This window comes from Halichoerus grypus, chromosome 7 (assembly GCF_964656455.1).
Source record: "Halichoerus grypus chromosome 7, mHalGry1.hap1.1, whole genome shotgun sequence".
In the NCBI taxonomy this organism is placed as follows: Eukaryota; Metazoa; Chordata; class Mammalia; order Carnivora; family Phocidae; genus Halichoerus; species Halichoerus grypus.
Genome location: NC_135718.1, coordinates 35,323,309 through 35,345,427, shown reverse-complemented (window position 1 = coordinate 35,345,427; position 22,119 = coordinate 35,323,309). Strand labels below are relative to the sequence as shown.

Sequence of the window (22,119 nt, the reverse complement as noted above, 5' to 3'; positions counted from 1 at the left end):
GCCGGTGGACATTGTCTGACCACATTGTGAAAGAGCAGGACTAACAGTTACTCCATATTAGGAATCCTTTTTCTTCAATGAAAGAAACCCAAGAATGTATGTGCCCACTTGCAGGTTTTGGTATTTCTGTCATAAAGGTTAGAGGATTTGCACTCTATAACATTACCCTCTCCTTGCAGGGGGAGTAATTACTTGCTAGATGACAGTCATTCATTTCCTTCAATGTTACAGTCATAACTCTAAACTATTTGAACATCTTTGAAGAGAATTAATTAGCTCTTCTGTTGATACTTCTAAAGCACTTTAATGCAGGTCTGGTTTTAACTCAGCCTTTAAAAGAATTTCCATGGCAGCCATTTAACAGATAACAGACTTTTCAGGAAATGCCCAATGCTTTGTAGCATTTGAAAGGAATCATGTTTGATGGACATTTGTGCAATTAAGAAATATAATTACTCATTGATAAAAGTGTACTGTTGATGAAAAATCCTTTAAAAAATGAAAGGTATGTCTTATAATTGATTTTTTTTCCTCAGTCAGAAAATAATGCCATGGCCTATTTCTTTAATCATAAGGAAACTTTAAAGTAAAGGACAGTACTGAGTGCCAGGGAAATCACAAATTATTTCAAATCTCCTGAGTGAAATTTATTATTTCTCCTGATGGCACATTCCTATGTCCAGCAGCCATTTTCATTCCAAATCTTCTTCTTAGTGTATCCTTGAGTCAGATTTCTTGAAAGCCACTGAGCGCCTGCTGGATGCCAGGGTAATTTGGCAATCGTTAATTTTAAATCTTCAAAACCAATTCCACACGATGGGTAGCAGTAAAGTAGCAAAACACCCCCCAATTTCCAGTTGATAAAATTAAAGCTTGGGAGAAAATCAACGGACATGGTTAAAATCACGCAACGATAAGGGCCAGAACCAGAATTTCAACGCAGGTCTTCAGCCTACAGTCAAGCTGCACCTGCTTCGCCAACGGGCGGCCTGGGAGTGTCACCCGCCCGCGGTCACGTGTACACCTGTCTCTTCTCTCATCCTTGTCCCTACAATGAGAGAATTGCTCATTTCGGGCCTGCTGCTGGAAGCTGCGTCTGCAGTAGGTATTACTCAATGAGAGGAGTTCTGATATCAAAAGCAAGTTTACTGAGGCACCACTGTGTCTTATTTGATCGGAATGAATAATATATGGATATCTGTATTTTTAAAGCTTTCCAAGCCATTTTCGGGTAGGAAGGAAGAGTTGAGAAACATGCTTAAAATCTATGAACCCAATTCCATAGGCCTCTCCTCACAAATCTCATTTTCTGCAAATCATCTTCACTTTTTCTTTGCTGCCTTGGGACTCATCCTTCATAATTAACGTGGAGTAGCCCTGCACGAGACTGCCGGCTCCAGGGCAGGACTGTGGCCTCTTTCCTTCCTGTCAAATCCCCTCAGTGTCTTCTCACTCATTCAATATTTAGGTAAAAAAAAAAAAAAAAAAATCCAGTGACTTTTTCTAAGGCTAAGGGAGGTCTATAGGTGTAGCTGGGAGGCAAAGCCCATCAGCGTAATTGAAAGAACAGGAGAAGTCAACAGACCCTTCTTTAAACCCTTGTGACTTGATTTGGGCTATGTAATTCACTCTCTCAGAATCTGTAAGATAGGGCGAAGCACAGATACCTCTGCGAGCTGTCGGGAGACCATGTATGGGCCTCAGATAAAGCTGGACCTTCTTTCCATCCTGCCCAGCCTTAGTGTCACATTCAGAAGAAACAGAACTCAACTCCAAAATACCTTGGAAAGCAATTATATCTGTATGGAGGTCTCTTTAGAGATGACAAACAGGGCCAACAAAGGGCAGGGCACATCTCACTCAGCCATGGACTTGAAAGCCAGACTGCCTACATCCAAATCCTGGCTCCCTCATCTCTTAGTTGTGTGTCCTTGGACCAGTTTTTTTAGGTCATGTCTATGCCTCAGTCTGTTCATCTGTGAAATGAAGGTAATAGTAGTATTTAGCTCACAGGACCAGAAACTACAAGAAGTAGAACTGCCGAGGTAGGACAGATCTTTTTGAGGCCAGTTGCCTTGCTTCTTAGAAATCTATCTTGATTGTAGGTGGGCTAGACAGAGCTTCTGGAATTTAGATGCAGGGCCTAGGTCTGTCTCCATTCTCCTTCCTAAGGTCCCGAACACCGCCCTTGCTTCTCCTAACATCTAGTTCCAGTGGTCTTGAACTTCTGGGGGCTCATTTTCTCCTATGGCTGAGGCCTAGAGTCTCAGGATTAAATGTGTTAATAGATGTGAAGAACAGTGCCCGATGGGGCGCCTGGGTGGCTCAGTCAGTGAAGCGTCCAACTCTTGGTTTTGGCTCAGGTCATGATCTCAGGGGTGTGAGATGGAGCCCTGTATCGGGCTCTGTGCCCAGTGTGGAGTCTGCTTATCCCTCTCCCTCCCACTCTGCCCCTCCCCCAGCTCACACTTGCATGTTCTCTCTCTCTCTCACACACACACAAATAAAAAGAAGAAGAAGAGGAAGAAGAAGAAGAAGAAAAAGAAGAAGGGGGAGGAGAAAGAGGAGGAAAGAACGGTGCCTAGGACAGTCTAGAAAGTGCCACGGTAATTATCCTTAGAACCCTTGACCCAAGTGAGTCCCCAAGATCCCACATCAGGTGACAGCTGCCCCAGTCCCTCATCTCTTTCCCTCCCTAAAACTCCTGCCCTCCCATCTGCCTCTTAAACAGCTTCTCATTCTCCCCAGCCCCATGGGCTCAAGCTCCTTCACAGGTAATGTGGTGGACCCCTTCCTCTACTTCCTTCATTTCTTCAACCAGCATCCCCAACCTCTATTCCTGTCAGCCTCACAGACATTGTCAAGGGCCTGGGGAGGCAGAAGGTTGTAGGATATTTATATCAGACACACACACACACACACACACGCACACACACTATTATGTATTTATGATGCACCTAGCGGGCACTCCACAGCTCTGAGCCTCACTTTAATATCAATTACAGAACAACAAGGGCAAAGCGACCCATTTCAGATGTTTATGGAAAGTCTGATACCACCAATTTCTTCACATTCCCAGTGTTAATACACTTACCTGATGGTTTTGGTTCTGAAAACCAGAAACCCAAGCATGCGCAGGCCTGGGGCAGAGGCAATGTGAGGATGCAGAGTGGTGCTGTTTGGTGTGGCAGCCCCTAACTGCATGAGCCCATTTCAATTTAAACGATTAAAATTAAATAAAGTTGGGCACCTGGGTGGCTCAGTCGTTGAGCGTCTGCCTTCGGCTCAGGTCATGATCCCAGGGTCCTGGGATCGAGTCCCGCATTGGGCTCCCTGCTCGGCGGGAAGCCCGCTTCTCCCTCTCCCACTCCCCCTGCTTGTGTTCCTGTTCTCGCTGTGTCTCTCTCTGTCAAATAAATAAATAAAATCTTAAAAAAAATAAATAAATTAAATTAAATTAAATAAAGTTAAAAATTCCGTTTCCTTGGGCACATTAGCCATATTTCAGGTGCCCACTGGCGGGTATGACTAATGGCTACGATATTGCACAACACCGAGGAACCTTTCTGACACAGCAGACAGTTCTACTGGGTGGCACTGAGCTCTAGAGAGATAAGCAGGACGTAGCTTGGATCCTCAGAGAACCTCATTTCAGCCTTCTGAGCCTCTAGGCCTCAGCTGGAAGAGAAGCTGAGCCCTCAAAGGTTCAAGACCATTGCAACTGGATGTCAGGGCAGAGGCAGGGGCGGTGCTTAGGATGGTAGAAAGGAGAAAGCAGACAGACACAGGCTCGGCATCCAAAGTCTACAAGTTCTTAGTCTGCTTAAGATCAAGATCGATTTCCAAAAAACAAGGCAGCATGCCTTGAAAAGATTCATTCTACCTCAACCAGCTTACCTCTTGGGACTGAACCTCTTGGGACAGGAACTCTGAGATTATTTCTTGCCTTTTAAAGTGAGGCAGAAATTGGGAGCAACGATCAGGACATTTCTCAGAGGAAAATGTCTGAAATAAGTTATCAGCAAGGTTAATGCAAAAATAAGTTTTCCACCTGAATTATCCAGATTATTGCTTTGATTCTTATGCAGACACAGTCTGAGAATGTGTCGCCCCCGCTGGCTTGTGACTTCTTCCTGCTGTGGAGGGAGAACCACGGGAGCCGGGACGGGCACAGTCGGCAAGGAAGATGTGGCGACAGATGTGGGTCTGGCAGGTGGCAGAGTGTGCTGAAGGGGGTCTCGGTGATCAACTGGTTCTTTAGAGCTTCGCCAGGCTGCCGAGACTGATTCTCAAAGGCATCCTGCCTTTCCGGGGCCCCCTGCCTATGGGCCTTTCTTTCCCACTGCCTCTGGAAGGTTTCCACGTGCAAAGCTGACCAAATGACATCTCTAGCCTTTTTTACAAGGTGTTTTTAATCGAAAACTTCTACTCAGGGAGGATCCGAGCCCATGCTCAGTGGGCCTGGGCGACAGAGCTGGGTACTTCTAAGTTGGGATAGCAGCTGCCCCAAGCAGTCGCGTGTCTGAGGAAGGATGAGGAGGGTGTGCACCGGCCACGACCTCCCAGCAGAGCTGCGAGGGTACAGAGCCAGCCGGCAGCCTCATTGGCAGCTGAGGGAGACTTCTGAACCCCCCACCTTAGTTTCCCTCCTTTTTCGGACACTTTTCCTACTGCCCCACGGCGCCAACACACAGAGACACGTCCTGACGCTTGTGCAATGTGTGAGGCTTTCTTTAGGGAGAAAGGGTAAAAAATTGTGAACACAAATTAGGTAGAAAAGCAAATATTTATTTAGACTTCAAATGCCCAGAATGGTAGAAATTCAGGGCCTTTTCTCTGGGATCTCTTCAGGCAATTTACCAGAAATGCTTCCTAATGACAACCTGGCTTATCCTCTCTACCTAGAACATTCTCTAGTGCCTGCAACAACCGCCACTCACAAAAGCCATACAGGGGAGGCCCCCTAAACCACTTTGTTTGACAAGAGGTAGCATCGTGAAGTACACAGAGCCTGAGCTCAGAGTCAGAAGATTTGAGTTACAAATCCCTGACCTTCCTTTTCCGAGCAGGGAGACCTTGGGCAAATCACACAGCTTCTCTGAACCTTCATTTCTTTGTTTCTTGGGCCCATCATGTGCAATAAGAGAAACAATACATTGCAAGTATATAAAATGTAGTAGGTGCTTAATAAACATTGACCGCCTTATTGTGGCTGTGCCTTTCTCCAGGAGGGTGAGGGTTTACAGCAAGAGAATGGGAACTTAAATGATATAACAGAAATTTCTTAAACTGTCTTTTGCCAAGTCTAAATGAAAAGGAACCACACAGCCTTACATCCTTTTTGCAATTCAAACAACCCAGGTGTTGGGTTCCCAGAGTAAAAACTGGCTATAAAATTAGCTCTAACCATCTAGGAAAATAAAGTAGAGAAGTAATTTACAATTAATATGTTCTCCATTCTGCTCGTGATATCTTCATGGCTAGTTTAATGCACTTAAAATATGAATTCAAACCAATATTTAAAATACGGGGTATTGATTCTATTTCCTATTTTACCTCATGACAAAAGAGATTTCATGCTGTCATGTACACATTCAAGCAGAAAGCCATTTTGCTTTTTCCATTTGTTTTCATTACTTTTTTCTATATTTGTTCTTTGACACTGTTTGTATTGAAGCCAGGGTTTGCCTTCTTTTACTTTATCTCTCCATGGCAACGGATAGATTGCAATGCCACACACAAAAATGCAGAATTACAACCTCCCTGCCAGATCAAGCAGAAAGAACTGTATACAGCGTAACCAGTAATGGAAACTCGGGATAGTTAATGAATAAGCCAAATCCTTCTTTTTCAGATAGAATATAAATCACAATTCCTTTCTATGTCTTCTCTTTCCTCCCTAGGGAAGATCCCTAGTAGGTCCTCAATAAGTATTTGTAGAATGAATGACTGATCGACTATCACTAATTCTTTTTCCAAGCCTTCTGTTCGCCAGTCATCTGATTAAGGATGTGTTTGCAAAATTGTAGCCGTAATTATTATAATTTATTGAAAGCTTTCCATCTACCGTGCACTGTAGAGAATACTTTACATACAGGAGCTCATTACATCATCACCACAGCCCCATGAAGGAGTCATTATCATCTCCTGTTTGCAGATGAAGAACCCTGAGGCTCAGAGAGGTTAAGTGTCAGGTTCACTGCTAGAAAGTGGAGGAACTGAGATTTGCTCCTTTAAAGTCTGTTTGATGCTAGAGCTTAGGAGCTTAGCCTCTCTGCTGATGTGTGCACCCAGAATTTTGCTAGGAGATCAATGTCAATTCTATAGATCTATTTCTCCCATGAGCTACTGCTCCCACCACTATTTTAAAGGGGGTACATTTGCTCGTCTCTAATGTGTTCCTTGTGCTGTCTCAGATTTCTGACAGTGTCTCTATATTACAATTCCAGTTTCCTTCAGTGTCTAGGATTTGTTCGATACAGACACCTGAACTCATCTGAAAATAGATACATACTCTCTTTCTTTATAGTGTTTGCTACAGTCCTTCCGGTATCAATTCCATGGTCTTTGCCTAAGATCATTCTCTTTGATGATTCATTCTCCTTGGGAGCCATATTTGCTCTTCCTTCAGTATTTACACCAAATTCCTGTGGGTTTTTCTCTGCACCCTCATTTGGCCCTGCTCTTTCTTTTCCAGTTCTGCAGCCTCTATCAGGTCAAGGAGCTTGCATGACACCCCTAAATTATTGCAGCAGTCTCCTGAACACTCTCCTTTAAGATCTCTATCCCACCCAGTTCTCCTGCTAAAGCATTTGGGATTCTTCTGTTTAGGAATTTACTGCAGCTTTATGTCTCTTCAAGGACAGGTTTCAAATCTCTTTGCTGTCCTTGAACTAGCCCATTTTCTCATTCTTCCAAAGATCAGACCTAGACTAGCAAATCTGTAGGTCTCTAATATAAGGTTTACAGATTTCTGTCTCTAAACTTCCCCTGCACCACTCTTCCGACTGGAATTTCCTCTCTGCTCCTTTCTGTCAAAACTTATCCTTTCCTTCCGTGATTAGAGACCTAGCTTCTCTCTCACCTCTGCCAGTAACTAGTTTGGGATTGTGGACAAGCCTCTTACAGTTCTCTCTTTTTAGGCAGTTAACCAGAAATGCTCCCCAAAAGATTGGCTGTCCTGAGCTTCATGCTGTCCTCCCCAGTTAAGGCTTCCTTTTGGCTTGGTGCCCAGGACATTTTATATCTTAGAACAAGGCAGCCAAGTAAAATTGTAGGTGAACAAGGACCATGTCATCCTTTTGCAAGGTGGAAAAATGAGCCACTTCTCGGGCAGATCAACTTTAATAAAAAGATCAAGTTTAATAATAATAATGTAGAAGTTATGGATCTGAAAATAAGTTCTCTTCAAATATCTATATGTAAGCACCGCTTGAAAAATCTTCCCATTCCCCTAGAAATACAAATGCTCCAGATTGAAGATCACTGGGTCTAGAGGATACTTGGAGTTTTTTCTAATGATAAGGTTCCTTATGATTTGTAACTAAGCTTCTCTCTGGGCATCCTGTGAAGTGCAGATCCCGGAGCCAAATGATCAAGGTTCAGATCCCAGTATGTTCTATCACTTACTACCTGTGTAACATTACTCATCCATTCCTTGGCTAAATAGAAATAATAGTAGTATCTTTCTCAGAGATGTTGTGAAGAACAAATGAGTTAGTGCAAGGAAAGCACTTTGAAGTGTCTGGTATGTATCTTAAATATTTCATAAACATTCACTACTGCTATACTTAGAGAGACGCCCTAGCAAGAGTTTGAGAAGTCGGTCATATCTGTATGGTTGAAGAGGCATCTGCACACAGGTGGTAATGTAGATTGTGTGCAATGATGCTTCTAAGGAAATCCTTTCATTCAACAAATGCCTATTGATCACCCTCTAACTCTGCTAGTGGTCACTTGCCCTACCAGAGCTAACAGCTTGGAAGGGACAGTTCAGTTAATGCATTTTATCATGCAGTTGAGGGCCAAAATGGCTGTTCACCCATATTTGCTAGAGAAAGTCAGAAAGAGAGGAGGCCTAAGGAACTGACTATCCTCTCAACCAGGATTTGATTTGAACAAATGTGGAGGGGGCTGAGCATTTTACCCGTGGCCAGAGCATCACCGGAAGAAGAAGAGTTAGTACAGGGGGCTAGGTTGGTGAGAGAGAGTGAAGGCGCTCAGTGAGCCAACATTGAATCTTAATGAGAAAGAGATAATAGTCTCAAGCTAACAAGATGGCAATTGATAGCAATAAATGCAAAGTCCTGTGTTCATGCCCCAAATGTCAGCTGCACAAGTTGAGGAGTAAGTAATCCTAAACTGACAGTAGTTCATGTGAAAAATTCAAGAAGAGGGAAATTAGGGACCAACTGACTGGTCGTAAGCTTACCATGGGTAGGACTTTTTCATCTGGGCTGAAATTCCTAACCCAGCCTGGGAGGCTATGACAAGATCAGGGAGATCATTGTTCAGTGTGAGGTTTTTTGTTGCCCTTGAAGTGATTTTTGAAAAGATTATTAGTGTTTTAAAATAATATAATACTTTAAGGTGTGTATTTTAAAAATCAAGTTCTTAAGCTTTTAAATTAACTTACAAAACGTATCATTCTAGTAAATTTAACTATCATTTCTTAAAGGATTTTAAATAATAATTGACCCTAATTATAAACTTAAAGATCTTAAAACATTTAAACTATGTTTATAAATGTAATATAGTCTGTGATGTTTTTAAAAATCTCTTTAATGTCTCACTTAATAGAAGACAAAACTTCCCAAGTACTTAAGTAATTATTATAAAAATAAATTGTATTTATAAATATGACTCAGATTCTCTTAAATGTTCTGATACTATGTATACACTTAGATTTGCACTAAAGATTTGCACTAAAAATCATAAGTCTAAGTCACATTCTGTTACACATTTTAAATTGGAGTAATAAGGTTGCCCCTCAAAACAATTTCTAAATATTTCAAATGAAAATACTAAATATGTGTCAATTTCTTGATATGAAAATATTAATATCTTGGATTTTAGTTTCTTAAACATGTTACACAATTTTAAATCTTTCCAAGGTTGGAATGGGTTTAACCCTTAAGTTAACATTTTACTATACTGCACAGCTTGGGGGATGACCTTCTAATGTAATATGGGGAATGGCCTTCTCTGCATGAGATGACAAAATGACCAGAGATTTCAATGGGGCACTATCTGCATTTTCTTCTTTGGAAAACTTGATGGAATGCTTTGAATCCTATTAGTTTTTATGGAAATTGCTCCATAACTTCAAAGCGTTTGTGGGGTAGAAGAAGGGGAAGAAGAGAGGACAAGTAACCGATTTTCCTGGTTTCAAGTTTTATATATTACCTAGTTTTTATCCCTGTCACAGATGCTTGTGATTCCTACCCAAACTGACCATTGGACTGGATTTTGCATTTCTTTAGTCCTCGAGGGAAGTAGTTTTTTCTTCTAACTCTAAAAGCTCTTGTAGTTAATGGAATAGTCCATTTTTTTCACATATTTGTGACTGATTTAGGATCACACACAACTCTTGTAATTGATAATAAGATACACAATTAGTTCTGAATATCTCCCCAGGTTTTGCCTTAATTTTTATCCCAACCTGCAAGGCCATGCCGATAGTCCAAATCTACCATATTAGGTCCTGGGCAGACTGTGTCATGTGTCTTCTGTCCAATGCTGCTCCAGGTGATGTTAAAAATCATGACAACACAATGAACACCTACCACGGGCAGCCATCTAGACTGCATGGGGACTGGAAACCCAACATTCATGCAGGAGGGTAGAAGGGAGACACGATGACTATCTGCAAAAGTGTGAACAACTCTCCCATCAAAGAAGAAGTAGACTCCTTTTATTTGACTCCTGACATCACTGGATAGATGTAACAGAGTAGCAAAGTCGGTTCAGCATAAGGAAGAACTTTCTAACAATGGGGTTTCTCCCAAGGGAATAGATTACCTTGGGAGATAGTTATCCCCTACTTACTGAAAGTATCCAAGTGAACTCGGGTACCCATCTGTCAAAGATGTACTAGAAGAGATTCTAACAATAGTCAAGAGGTTGACTTAAATGATTCATAAACTCTCTTCCACCTTTAAGAATCTCCGATGACAAAAAACAGAGTTCACAAAGCTAGATGGCTCATAAAACGCATCTAAATGTCAAAAACTTAATGGTGTCATTATATTGCCCCACTTACAGCCGCATGGGCATGTCAAACCTCCTGATGCTGAAAGTCTTCCTATTTCCTGGGACAGAAAACCTTTTGAATTTTACAGAGATTAGAAATGAGAGGGACCAGGGAAGTGGTGGGGTAGGGGAGGAATTGCAGCAACAGCTGGAAGAAATTAGAGCCACAATAGAAATCAAAAGGAACAGATACCCTGAAAGAAGAGAGAAAACAGTAGCACTCTGCAGTTTGGGAGGGGAAAATGGTGGAAAGAGCTTTACCTCAAGAGAAAACCCTTGAAGACACAGGTACACATGTATATGCCTGTGTGTTTGAATGTATGTGTGCGTGCAACAGGCAAAAGGAATTTGACCTAAGGATAAGGTAACTAACTACAGTTTATCGGGTATGGGACAAAATAAGGCATTTGGCCACTTCATTATTGGTCATTATATTTTCATAATAATATTAGCTAACATTTATTGACTGCCTGCTCAGTGACAGGTGTTATACCAGAAATTTCCTATGTTCTTTCCTGTCCCATAGGAGGTACGGTTTGGCATGATGAAGTGATCGGAGAAGACGGGAAAGCCCAAAGAACATTGTAGGAAGATGTCCATTGACCACTCTTCAGATCATACAATGAAACTTTCAGATTCACTTATCAGACACCTGGCTTTGAAACTCAGCTCCACCATTCTACCGGGTATGAAAAACTTAACTTTTTAAAAACCTCAACTTTCCTAGATGTGAAATGAGGGTAAATGACATATCCACTATTTCATAGTGTTAAGAACAAGGCAATAGGTCCAAAATGGAGTCATGTATGTAAGACACGAAGTCAAGATTTAACTCAGTTTCAGTTTCAGCTTTCCCAGAAATGGAATCTTAAACCAGTCAGTCAGGAATTACCTGATCAGCACATGCTAGGTTATCTGCCTGATAGACCCCTGCCATCCCATAAAGGAAAGTAACCTTACAATAACCAACCTGCTTTTTTGCCTGGGATAACTGCCTTGTTCCTTCTCCCTTGTGCCTGTAAAAGTCTTGCATTTTGTACAACAATTTAGAGCTCCTTTCTATCTGCTAGATTGGATGCTGCCAGATTCAAATTGATTTTTGCTCAAATAAACTCTTAAAATTTTTAAATATGGCTCAATTTATCTTTTAACAATGTGAAGAGTTGTCAAAAATAAATGAGGAAATACATGTAAAGTGATTTCTATAGTACTTGGCACACGATAAGTACTCAAGAAATGGAAGCTATTCTTCTCTCACAGGGGTGGGCAAACTTTTTCTCTAATGGGCCACACAGCAAATATTTTAGGTTTTGTGGGCCATATGGTTTCTGTTACAACTATTCAACTGCCCAGTGACTTTATTTACAGATGCGGAAATTTGAATGGAATAAAACTTTCACATACCATACAGTATTCCTCTTCTTTTATTTTTTCAACTATTAAAAGTTACAAAAACCATTTTTTGCTCACAGCTTGCGGGCCATAGTTTAAGAGCCCTGTTCCGGCAATCAGAAAACCATTTCCTCCATTCCACGGTAGTCACGAGGAAGGCTGCTCGGGCCTCAGACCATGTCCGCAGAAGAATTCTCTTCCCTCTTGGACATCTCATCATTTCTTCTCCTCAGCTACAACATGAAAAATATCTTTACTAAGTGCCCCCACTGTGCTAAATGTTGCAAGGGAAGCAGGCTGCCCTTTGGGGCTTCCAACTCCGGTAGAGAGGCAAAGAGTAAACTCATGGAAAGCTGAGGACCACTGCCTCCTTCCTCTCCCAACATATCCATCAAACCCTGTCTGCCTCCTTAGTAGGGCATCTTCACACTCCATTTCCTTCTTCCTAGTGCTCAGATTCCCTCCCCACCCCAGATCCCACAGCAATTACTTGAAACTGACCTTTCAAGGAACTGGGACTCCATGAAAGTTTTTCTTTAAATATACACAGATCGGGACGCCTGGGTGGCTCAGTTGGTTAAGCGACTGCCTTCGGCTCAGGTCATGATCCTGGAGTCCCAGGATCAAGTCCCTCATCGGGCTCCCTGCTCAGCAGGGAGTCTGCTTCTCCCTCTGACCCTCCCCTCTCTCATGTGCGCTCTCTCTCACTCATTCTCTCTCTCTCAAATAAATAAATAAAAATCTTAAAAAATAAAAATAAAAATAAAATAAATATACACAGATCAACATAGGGAAACACACAGTGTGACTAAGCCCCTTTTGTGGGCTTTCATTACCACCTTTTTATCAGAGCTATGTTCATCTATGACCTCTCAAACTAATATTTCTGTCCTACTGCGAATTGAAAGGGGGACATCAGCAAGCCTTTTTACAGTGCATGGAAATATGGATACAACTTTCCTGGAGAGTAACTTGGCAACATCTATCAAGATATTTAATGTTGCCAATGCTTTTGACTAGGTAATTGACCTTCTAGGAATGGCCCCAAGGAAACAATCATAGTCATACACAAAAATTTATGAACAAGATATTCGTTAACAGCCCATGTCCCTCAGACCAAATTCTTGAGAAAGACTAATTACTTGCCATAGTTGGACCTATGGTTCCTCATCCTCCCCCAACTCCCTTATCCCCATGCTCTGCCCTTGTGTCAGATGTCTACCTCTGGTCCAATCAGCTATGACTGAAAGGGTTGAGAGGTGAGCAGGGTCATTTGATAATCAGGGCTGTCCCCTCCAGGGATAATGGATGGGGAGACAATACTTTTCATACAATATTTAATGACACAGGAAAATAGCCACCATGTAATGGCAAGTGAAAAGAACAGACTATAAACTACACATGATAGATCTTAATTTTTAAAATACAAAATTACTCAAAAAGAAATACTTACAAAAATGAATTATCCAGGACCCAAGCTATACATATACATGTAATCAAAACCCATTTGTGAAGAAACTCTTCAAGCTCTTTCTCTACCTTACAAACGTTCAGTAGCGCTCCCCTATGCTATGTGCACCCGTCAACTCTACGACCTGATCCATCGGAGCATATCACCAACAGTTCAAGTGACAGTCAGGATTTGCGCCTTCATTTCCTTAAGGCCATGGAGAAAAGTGGTAGGAACGTCAAGTTTTTGACATAGGCCTACAAGTAGAAATTGCAAAGTATAATAAATATTGTAATTCCTTCAATTATTTTTTAGTCCATCTGTAGATGTATAACACAAACACACATATACACTTTTGCACATGAACACAGGAAAAAGCCCTGGAAGGACGAATACCAAAATGCAAATGATGTATCTATCTCTCAGTGATAGGATTACTACTGTGGTTTGTTTCCTTCTTTATATCTTTCTGTATTTTGTAGATTTTCTGCAATAAAAGTATCTTTCTTTTATAGTAATAAACAGTAAACATTATTTTTTTAAAAGATTCAAAAAAACTCTCGAAGGGTAGCAGAATATGCCACACCAAAATTTGACTGAAGGAGTTCAGGACCCAAAATATGTTGCTTTGGCACGTTGATTATTTTGAGCTACAGGCACTTGAAAAACAGCAAAGGTGGGGAGAAGCTTTCTCTGAACTCCCCTCATCTGCCTGAAGACAGATCCTCCAAAAGCAACTCCATTGTCACAGGTCCCCACCTCCAGTTTCATCAACCAAGGAAGACTGACTCTTATCACAGGAGAGGAGACTAGAAGTAGATACCCCACCCAGACAAACTTGGTCCTAAACTATCATACTGTTCTTCTATCCTTCTTAGAACCTATTCGTCTCTCCTAAAAATTAGTCATTCTCTCCTAAGAGGCCTACACACCCCTTCCCCTTTCCCTATTAGAGGGTATTTAAGCCTGAATTCTAAGCCACCTCAGGGAGTAACTTATTTTTTTTCTTTTTTTTTCTATTTTTTTTATTATGTAACTTATTTTTGTCTAAGAATCTTCCATGTATACATGAGGTGTACATGTTGACAAACATCTTTGCCTCTTGTCAATCTCTCTTTTATTATAGGAGCCTCAGCTAAGAACTCAGAAGGGTAGAGGGAAAATCATTTTTCCCCTGCTACGGTATTCTTTCACAAAAAAAACAAAAACAAATAATGACCATGGCAGATACCATTCCTGAGCACATCCCTCTCTCCCCCATCCCGGTCTTCTCTCTGTTGGTCTGTGTAGGAGGTGGAGCTACACTGCAGTGGGTAGATACAGCCATGTTGATTAGCCTAGAAATGTTCTCTGTGCTGCTATCTTCTATTTGCTTCTCCAGATCCACCCTCTTCTTTCCTCTGCCCTGTGCTCTGGTAGACTAATCTGTATGGATCTGCATGACCAGGCTCCTTTGTCCTCTGGGATCAGTTGGATTTGGCGAATCTCAAGGCAGGGTGTTTGCCAGCAGGGAAACTGAGGACAGCAGGGTCTGCCAAAAGCCATAGCTCCCCAGCAGCTGCCAGGCTACCCTCTCTGTTGCCCCCCTCTCTGTAAGCTCTGGTAATTGGGTTATCCCTTTATCTCTTCAAGCCTGGTAGTGATAAGGCTCCCCATTTTTACTGCCCCAGAGCCCTGCACCCTTTCTGTCACATTTCCTAAGAGGTTAAAACCAACCTTTGTTAAACTCTCCTTAATTACCCAACTGGAGTGTGCCCTCTGTTTCCTGCTGAGTTGCTAATAAATACATGCTCCACACATCCTGGGCCATAGTGCTCACCACCTGTTTACATTCTTCCCAGTGACTCTCCTGGGTTCTCCCACAACAAGGTCCTCACCACATTTATAGCTGGATCCTGGAATTGCTCAGGCCTCGCAGACTTCCTTCCCACTCAGATCTTTCGGAGGAGAGGCCTCTCGTAGGTTCATGGAAACCATCCTCCTGAACAATCTCTGTTCCTTAGTGCTGCCCCAATGTAGGCCACTACCCAGACTGCTGGGACATCCCAGATATTCCACCACTGCCCCTTTCTCCTTTCCATATCATGCTATATTGTCCACTTTTATTTTTAATCCTCAAATCTAAACTTTGCCACACACATGCACACCCACACACAAAACACACAAAGAGGCTTTGTATATGGTATTCAGCTATTAGTGAAACTAAAAAGAGATAAAAGAATTATTTATATACTCAGGATACTTTCCTTTGTTAGTTATATATATTGAAAATATCTTCTCCAAGTTAGTGACTCATCTTTCTATGCTTGCCACCTTAATTTTCCCTAAAATCACCCTGTATACCTCCAATTATATTCAAAATGAATATAAATTTGACCTCATTTCCCTGTTCTTGAAACAAATTTGTACACCCCCACTCTCTTTCTTGGGAAAAATTCCTTTCCATCATCCTAGAGACATCCACATGACACCATGGACTCTCTGCAGCTCGCCCGTTCCCGAAAATGCCCAGGAATGTGAACGAATCCTGGTTTTTTGGACAGGGCCCTTAGTTCTCCAAGTTATGCCACCAGGCATGGGCCAAACAAGCCACTAATGCGGTTAGTGAGTGGAGTTAGCCAGTCGGGTGAGAAGGCCTCCCAGCTCCACAGCGAGGTGATCAGCAGACATTCAAACTGTGGAGAGTCACAAGGATGGTGTCAAAAAGACTGGGTTCAGCTTGAGTTTTGCCCATGCCCTGGAAAACCACCTCTCTCTTTCACCCTTTGGTCTTAGTTGTTTTTTCTACTCTCTCATTCTCCTGCTCTCTCCTTGTGTCCTCATACCCTTTCTTCTCTTCCCATTAGGGTGGTGCTGTTCACAGCCCATGGCAAATCCAGGACAGCCTGGCCTAAGACGTTTTATCATCACATGGACACATAAACCAAGTGTTCCATTAAAACCTTGGTGGGAACTTTTGATCAGGATTTGACCCACCTGCTGTCCCACAACCTGAAGGTCTGCCTTGACTTAGACCCTTTCAGAGCTTTCCACTTGGGGAAGCACCTGTCTATAATTTTATTCATTTTCTTTCTTTTCTTTTTTAAAGATTTTATTTATTTATCTATTTGAGAGAGAGAGAATAAAAGACAGCAAGCATGAGCAGGGGGAGGAGCCGAGGGAGAGGGAGAAGCAGACTCCCCACTGAGCAGGGAGCCTGACACGGGGTTCAAGCCCAGGACTCCAGGATAATGACCTGAGCCATAGGCAGACGCTTAACTGACTGAGCCACCCAGGTGCCCCTTTATTCATTTTCTCCTTTGTGTTTGGCACTAGGAGCATTAAACTCTACCTCCTCTGAACCTTCCTGGTTGACCTTCGGGGTTACTTTAGAGTCATCTTACATTCTTTTCCTCAGTCTGTAAAAGCTCATCAACTCTGTATGAACCTAAGATATTTTAGAAAGCAATACGGGGATTGCCATCCAGGTGGAGAACATGGTATAGGCACCGTGGAGGATGTAGAGTGTTAAAAGGGAGTTCTCTAGCTAGTCATAATAATACATGCATAGTGAGAAAGTTAAATAGCAAAACTTAGAGGTGCCCCCACAGCTAACCCCCCGGTGGTTCCACCACCTTCCTGGTCTTCCTTGCCAACTTCAGCCCCATCCCCCCATCCCATCACTTCCTCTCTCCTGCTTTAGCTTCTTGCTTTCCCACCTGTCTTAGTCCATTTGGGCTGCTATAATAGATACCATAGCCTAGGTGGTTTAAAAAGTAAACTTGTTATTTCTTGCGTTCTGGAGACTGGGAAGTCCGAGATCAAGGCAGCAGCAGATTCCGTGTCCAGTGAGTGCCTGCTTTCTAGTTTGTAGACACCATCTGCCATCTGTGTTCTCACATGGCGGAACAAAGCTCTGTCAGGTGATCTCTCTGGGATATGTTTTATTAAGGGCATTAATACCTCATGAGGATTCCACCCTCATGAGGACCAATCCCTCATGAGGACCTACTTGCCTTCCCAAAACAACTTGCCTTCCCAAAACACTGTCACATTGGGGATGAGGTGTCCAAACACGAATTCAAGGAAGTCACAACCATTCAATCTATAGCACCACCCATGCTACTTTGCATTATCCACTCAATTGAAATGTTCTGGCTTCCCTAAATCACAGAAAAGAGGGTCACCTCAAGCAGTTTCTTAAGTACAGCCCCGCAAACACCTTAGAGGCCAGGAACACCAAGGAAAACAGTGGCAACAAACAAAGACTCCATAAATTACCCTGCCACACCAGTCAGGAAACAGCTCCTTCTAGCCTGCTGGACTGAGATTTCCCTGGTGGCAGCATGGCGGGGCAGGGGGCGGGGGCGGGGGGGGGCTCTTGGCTGTAGGCCAGTGAGATCTAGCTCACCAAGACTGGAGGATTCGGGCCATTGGTACCACTCATTTAGCTTTGGATCACATGTTGCCTTGTGGTGATTCTGATATTATCGTCTTCTATCTCCATTTAGTTCTCAATTCTCATTTCCCTTGTTGCAGTTATATATCCTGCCTTGCCAACAACACTCTAGTTCTTATAAGAGCAGGGACCTGGATTTATATCTCTTTCTATGACCCATGGAACTCAACAGGTGCTTGATAAATACCCATCAAATTAAATCATGACTTTTAAACTTTAAACAAGCCCCCCCCTTTCCAAAGTAAGATCCTAATTATTTCAGTCTTTCTTCTCCGATAGGTGGTTCCTCCAACCCTGAATATTTATAGTTACTCATCTCCAAGTAATCTTCCTTATGTGCAAAGAAAGGTATTTCAGCTATGGAAGAGTCATGTTTTTAGAGAAGCAGATATTTAATTTTTTATGAAATACTTTGTATCTCATTTCCAATACTCGGCTGATGAAACAGCATTTTCTTGGCTACCTAAGGTGAGACAATGCCTTCAGGGATCAGCCTCTAAGAATGTGCTTCTCAAATGCGGTCCACAAACTCTGGTGGCCCTGAGATCTTCTCAGAGGGCCAGCAAAGTAAAAACGAATTCCATGATAATACTGAGAGATCGTTTGCCTTTGTTAGTGCTGGATGAACATCAATGGTGCAAAAGCGACAGCGGGTAAAATTTCGGGCACCTTAGCTGGAGTGCTGGGTGTCTTCTTCAGCACCACGCCCTGGCAGTTTAAAAAAAAAAAAAAGGCATTTTCATTTAAGAATGTGCTTCATGATGTAGTAAAAATTATTAACTTTATTAAGTTTTGACCCTTGGGAACATATGTTTTTAATATCCTGTGTGACAAAGTGAGAGCTACCTAAATAACTTCCACATTATAAATATGAAGGTTGTCTTGAGGAGAAAAGCACTCATGCAATTGAATTATGAGCTACGCTCACTTTCTTCATGGAACACGTTACTTGAAAGAATGCCTGACAGAAAATGGCCTTAGTTTCTGACAGATATTTTCTCCGAAATGAAGGAAGTGAGCCCATCCCTTCAAAGAAATAAAACTGACAGTATTTGTTGCCAATGATAAAATTTGCAATTTCAAACAAAAATTACAATTTCAGAAAACCTGTATCCCTCACTGCCAACTGGACAGCTTCTCTCAATGCCTAAAGACTGATAAGTTCCATGGTGATATTAACAAGAGCATTGTTTTATATTGTAGAATGAAACATCAACATTTGGAAGATCCAGAGAATTCAGACAATAATTTCTGAATGAATAATTCACTATGTTACACAAATTATGCATTGGTTTAAATTTTAAAAAAATCAAAGTGCAAGGTAAATCAATGGATTTTAGTATAACAGAACATGAAAAGATAATACGGTTTCAGATTCCACAATGCAACTAACCTCAAAGAAACCACCACTGGGTGAGTTTTAGTGTAGTATTAAAGAAGAATATCCACAGTTATCTTAAAAAGGCTATGGAAACACATTCCTTTTCCAACTATTTATCTGTGTGAGGCCAGATTTTCTTCATCTACTTCAGTTAAAACGGTATTACAAGAGCTTAAATGCAGAAGCAACTAATTATCCACTCTTTTCTCCTAAATCATACATTAAAGAGATTTGCAAAAATATAAACACAATTCCATTCTTCTCACTAATCTTTTAATTTATAAAATATAGTTACTTAAAACTGTTTTATTTATATTAACATGTAATGGGCTTATTGTAATTTTAAAATGAACTAATAAATAGCTTTTTGGAGTCTTCAATAAATTTTAATTTTGGGGTCTTGGGACCAAAAGGTTTGAGAACTGCTGGTCTAGGATAACTCAACCTGTAGGTTTTCTTTGATCATAACTTACTAGCATAACTAACAGGGAGGTACATCTTTAAAGTATAAACTGGATTATTTTTTAACCGTGTGTCTTATCTGACCCTTGCCTACACTGAGGCTCCTGGTTGGTGTTTATGGTGATGTTTATGGTGCTCACACGGCATGATTGAAGAACATCTGTATTTCACTTCTCAGAGGAACTTAGTGCTATTTGCAAATTTGGAAGTTTTTCCTTTCCAGGTCATTCATAAAGATGTTGAGTAGGAGTAACCATTCAGCTTTCTGTTTTCTGTCTCAAAGACAACTATCTGCCCTTGACTAAACATTGCCCTCAGTTTCACAAGATTTCAACAACTGGACTGACTGTGGTGTAGGGCTGATAATAGTCAATATTGACCACATCCATATGTCTCCTTCTCTATAGATGTATATAACCCCTGGAGGATTCCTGGGCATTTTTCAGGCATGATTTCTCTTTACAGAACAATTTCCCCAAATAGTTCATGCTTGATTCAGTATTCCTTGATCTTGCAGCTTGAGTGACTTATTCCATAGAGTCCTAGGCACTCAGAGATGGTTCATATTAAAATGGCATTCCCTGTTCTATGTGATCCTTGAATTTCTGCCTAATTTCTGATATGAATTTGATCTGACAGAAGTTATATGCTTTCCTGTTTCTGTCATTTGTGGAATGTTTCCCTTCTCCCATGAAACCCTTTTACCACCAGTGATTTCGTTTACTGCTCTAGTGAACAACATATGATTTTTCCTCCAACATCTAATTTGCAAAATTGGTGACATTCATTTCTCAAGAAGGTATTTTTAAAGTCTTTGTATTATTTTTTTAATGAACTACAGGTATTTATTTCAATGCAGCACTTTAGTTTTATTTCCCTTTTAAAATTAAGCATCTTGATGGATTTTTTTCTTACTTTTCCTCTCCCTCCAGATTCTGAATTCAATCATGTTGTCACTGTTATGTAACGGTTCACCCACAGCTACTTTGTGTAGCTGTTCCTGACCACCACTCAGGACAAAATACAATATATTTCTTTCCTTGTGGATTTAAAGGCTAACTTTTTAAAGAAATAATTTGTATTGTCTCAGACTCTTTATTTCTATATCTGGTCCCGGCTCAAAGTACTGCTACAATTTGTATAAATTGTTCTTGGGGGGGAGGGGGGTGAGTCTGTGGCTATTATCATTTGGTCTAATTTTGTAGCTTCCCTTCTTACTACAAATGCCAGCTCAGGCTCATCATTCAATTCAATAAACATGTGTCAAGCACACAATAAAATAAGCACCTTGGGCATACAAATATAAAAGACAATATAAAATACTAGACACACCATGGTTTCTGAGCTCCCAGGAGTCCAGTCTAATGGGGGAGACAGAGGCTGACATGAGTAATTCCAGTTGATACGAACAAAGTGCTTTGGGAGGGCAGTAGGAGTTCCTATTACCCTAGCTGCATTATTGAAGGCAACCGTGCCTTAAGGTTCTCCATCACCCTCATTGTGTAGCCTTTGTATCCCTGAGCTACACCAGTCTCGGCCTCTAGGAGGCTTGGGTAATAAGTGAAAGGGTACCTCAAGAGGTCATATCTGACACCCTGTACTTCCCAGCGTATGCCTTTCTGGTGGGATCCTCAACTGTGGTCATTCTGCACTGCTTCTTCTAACACGCGCCTGGAACCCCACTCCACCCCAACACTGTGGGCATGCCTTTGGTGCTGGACTCCACTGCCCTTATTGCCATCACTGAAGAAGTTCTAGAAGCTGGGACAATATTTTTACCCAGTCTTTGAGGTCTCAGAAAGGCTGATTACAGATATTTTTTAGCTTTTAGGATGGCGGTCTGTCTTGCTTGGTCCCCTCAGGGGAGGGATTTGGTGAAAACTCTGCAAAGTGGGGATGGAGGTAGGAGACATGACTTCAGGTCGCACCATCCACGTACTGAGCACTCATACATATATATTTTTTCTCCTCACAGTAAATACTTCACCTTCCTGGGGGCATACTGATCCCAGAGGTTGGGAAGCTCTTTATCTCTTCTCTGTTGAGCTATATGACCCACATATCCTAAAATCTGATTGTCACCTTCAAAGTCCCTTCACCATTTATCCCAGGAATAGAGTCCTCCATGCAAATGGGGGCCCTGATGGACTGCCTGGCTATCCCAGCATTTCTGAGGTGAGCATTCAGATTAGCTCCCCCCCACCTCGGCCAATCCTCAATCCTCTTGCTAGTGCTTTTCTAGCAAGACTTTTTAATTATCAAAGTAATACGTGTTCTTTTTCAAAAATTAAAATGGTACACAAAATATATATAAAGTAAAAAAGGTCCCCATTGTACCCTTCCACTAATCTCACTTCTCAGAGATAGTTATCATTTCAAATTTGGTATCTTTTCTATTTTCACACACACACACACACACACACAAACACACATGCACACTTTACTGTTCACATATAGATTTTTAACAAAATAATATTATGCCATGCATATTATTTTAAAATTGAATTTTTACCAACAATAATGTATTACTGTCTTACCACATCGATTCATATAATTCTATGTTTTTCTTTTCGTGGTATTCATGGTATTCCATAATATGAATATATCATAACTTATATAATCATTTATACCTATGTGTATTAATATTGTTTCCAATGTTTTGTTTTTTCAAATAATACCACAACTAACACCTTGTATGACCAATTGTATATATGCACATTTTTTATAGATAATGCCAAAATAATA

General features: G+C 41.4%; 1 protein-coding gene across 2 annotated transcripts in view; it reads left to right on the top strand.

The window, feature by feature from the left end:
- LOC118552412 (uncharacterized) overlaps positions 1-22,119 on the top strand; it is a 139,318-nt gene that overhangs the window by 114,009 nt on the left and 3,190 nt on the right. Inside the window, exon 5 of one of the 2 annotated variants that reach the window (XR_013449683.1) lies at positions 10,778-10,937. Coding sequence is in view for 1 of the 2 variants with exons in the window: in XM_078077385.1 (XP_077933511.1) it covers positions 10,778-10,796 (19 nt within the window). In the remaining variant the exon portion in view is untranslated. Of the gene's footprint in view, positions 1-10,777; positions 11,381-22,119 lie in introns of those variants that run through there. The other variant, XM_078077385.1, reaches the window with a different exon arrangement.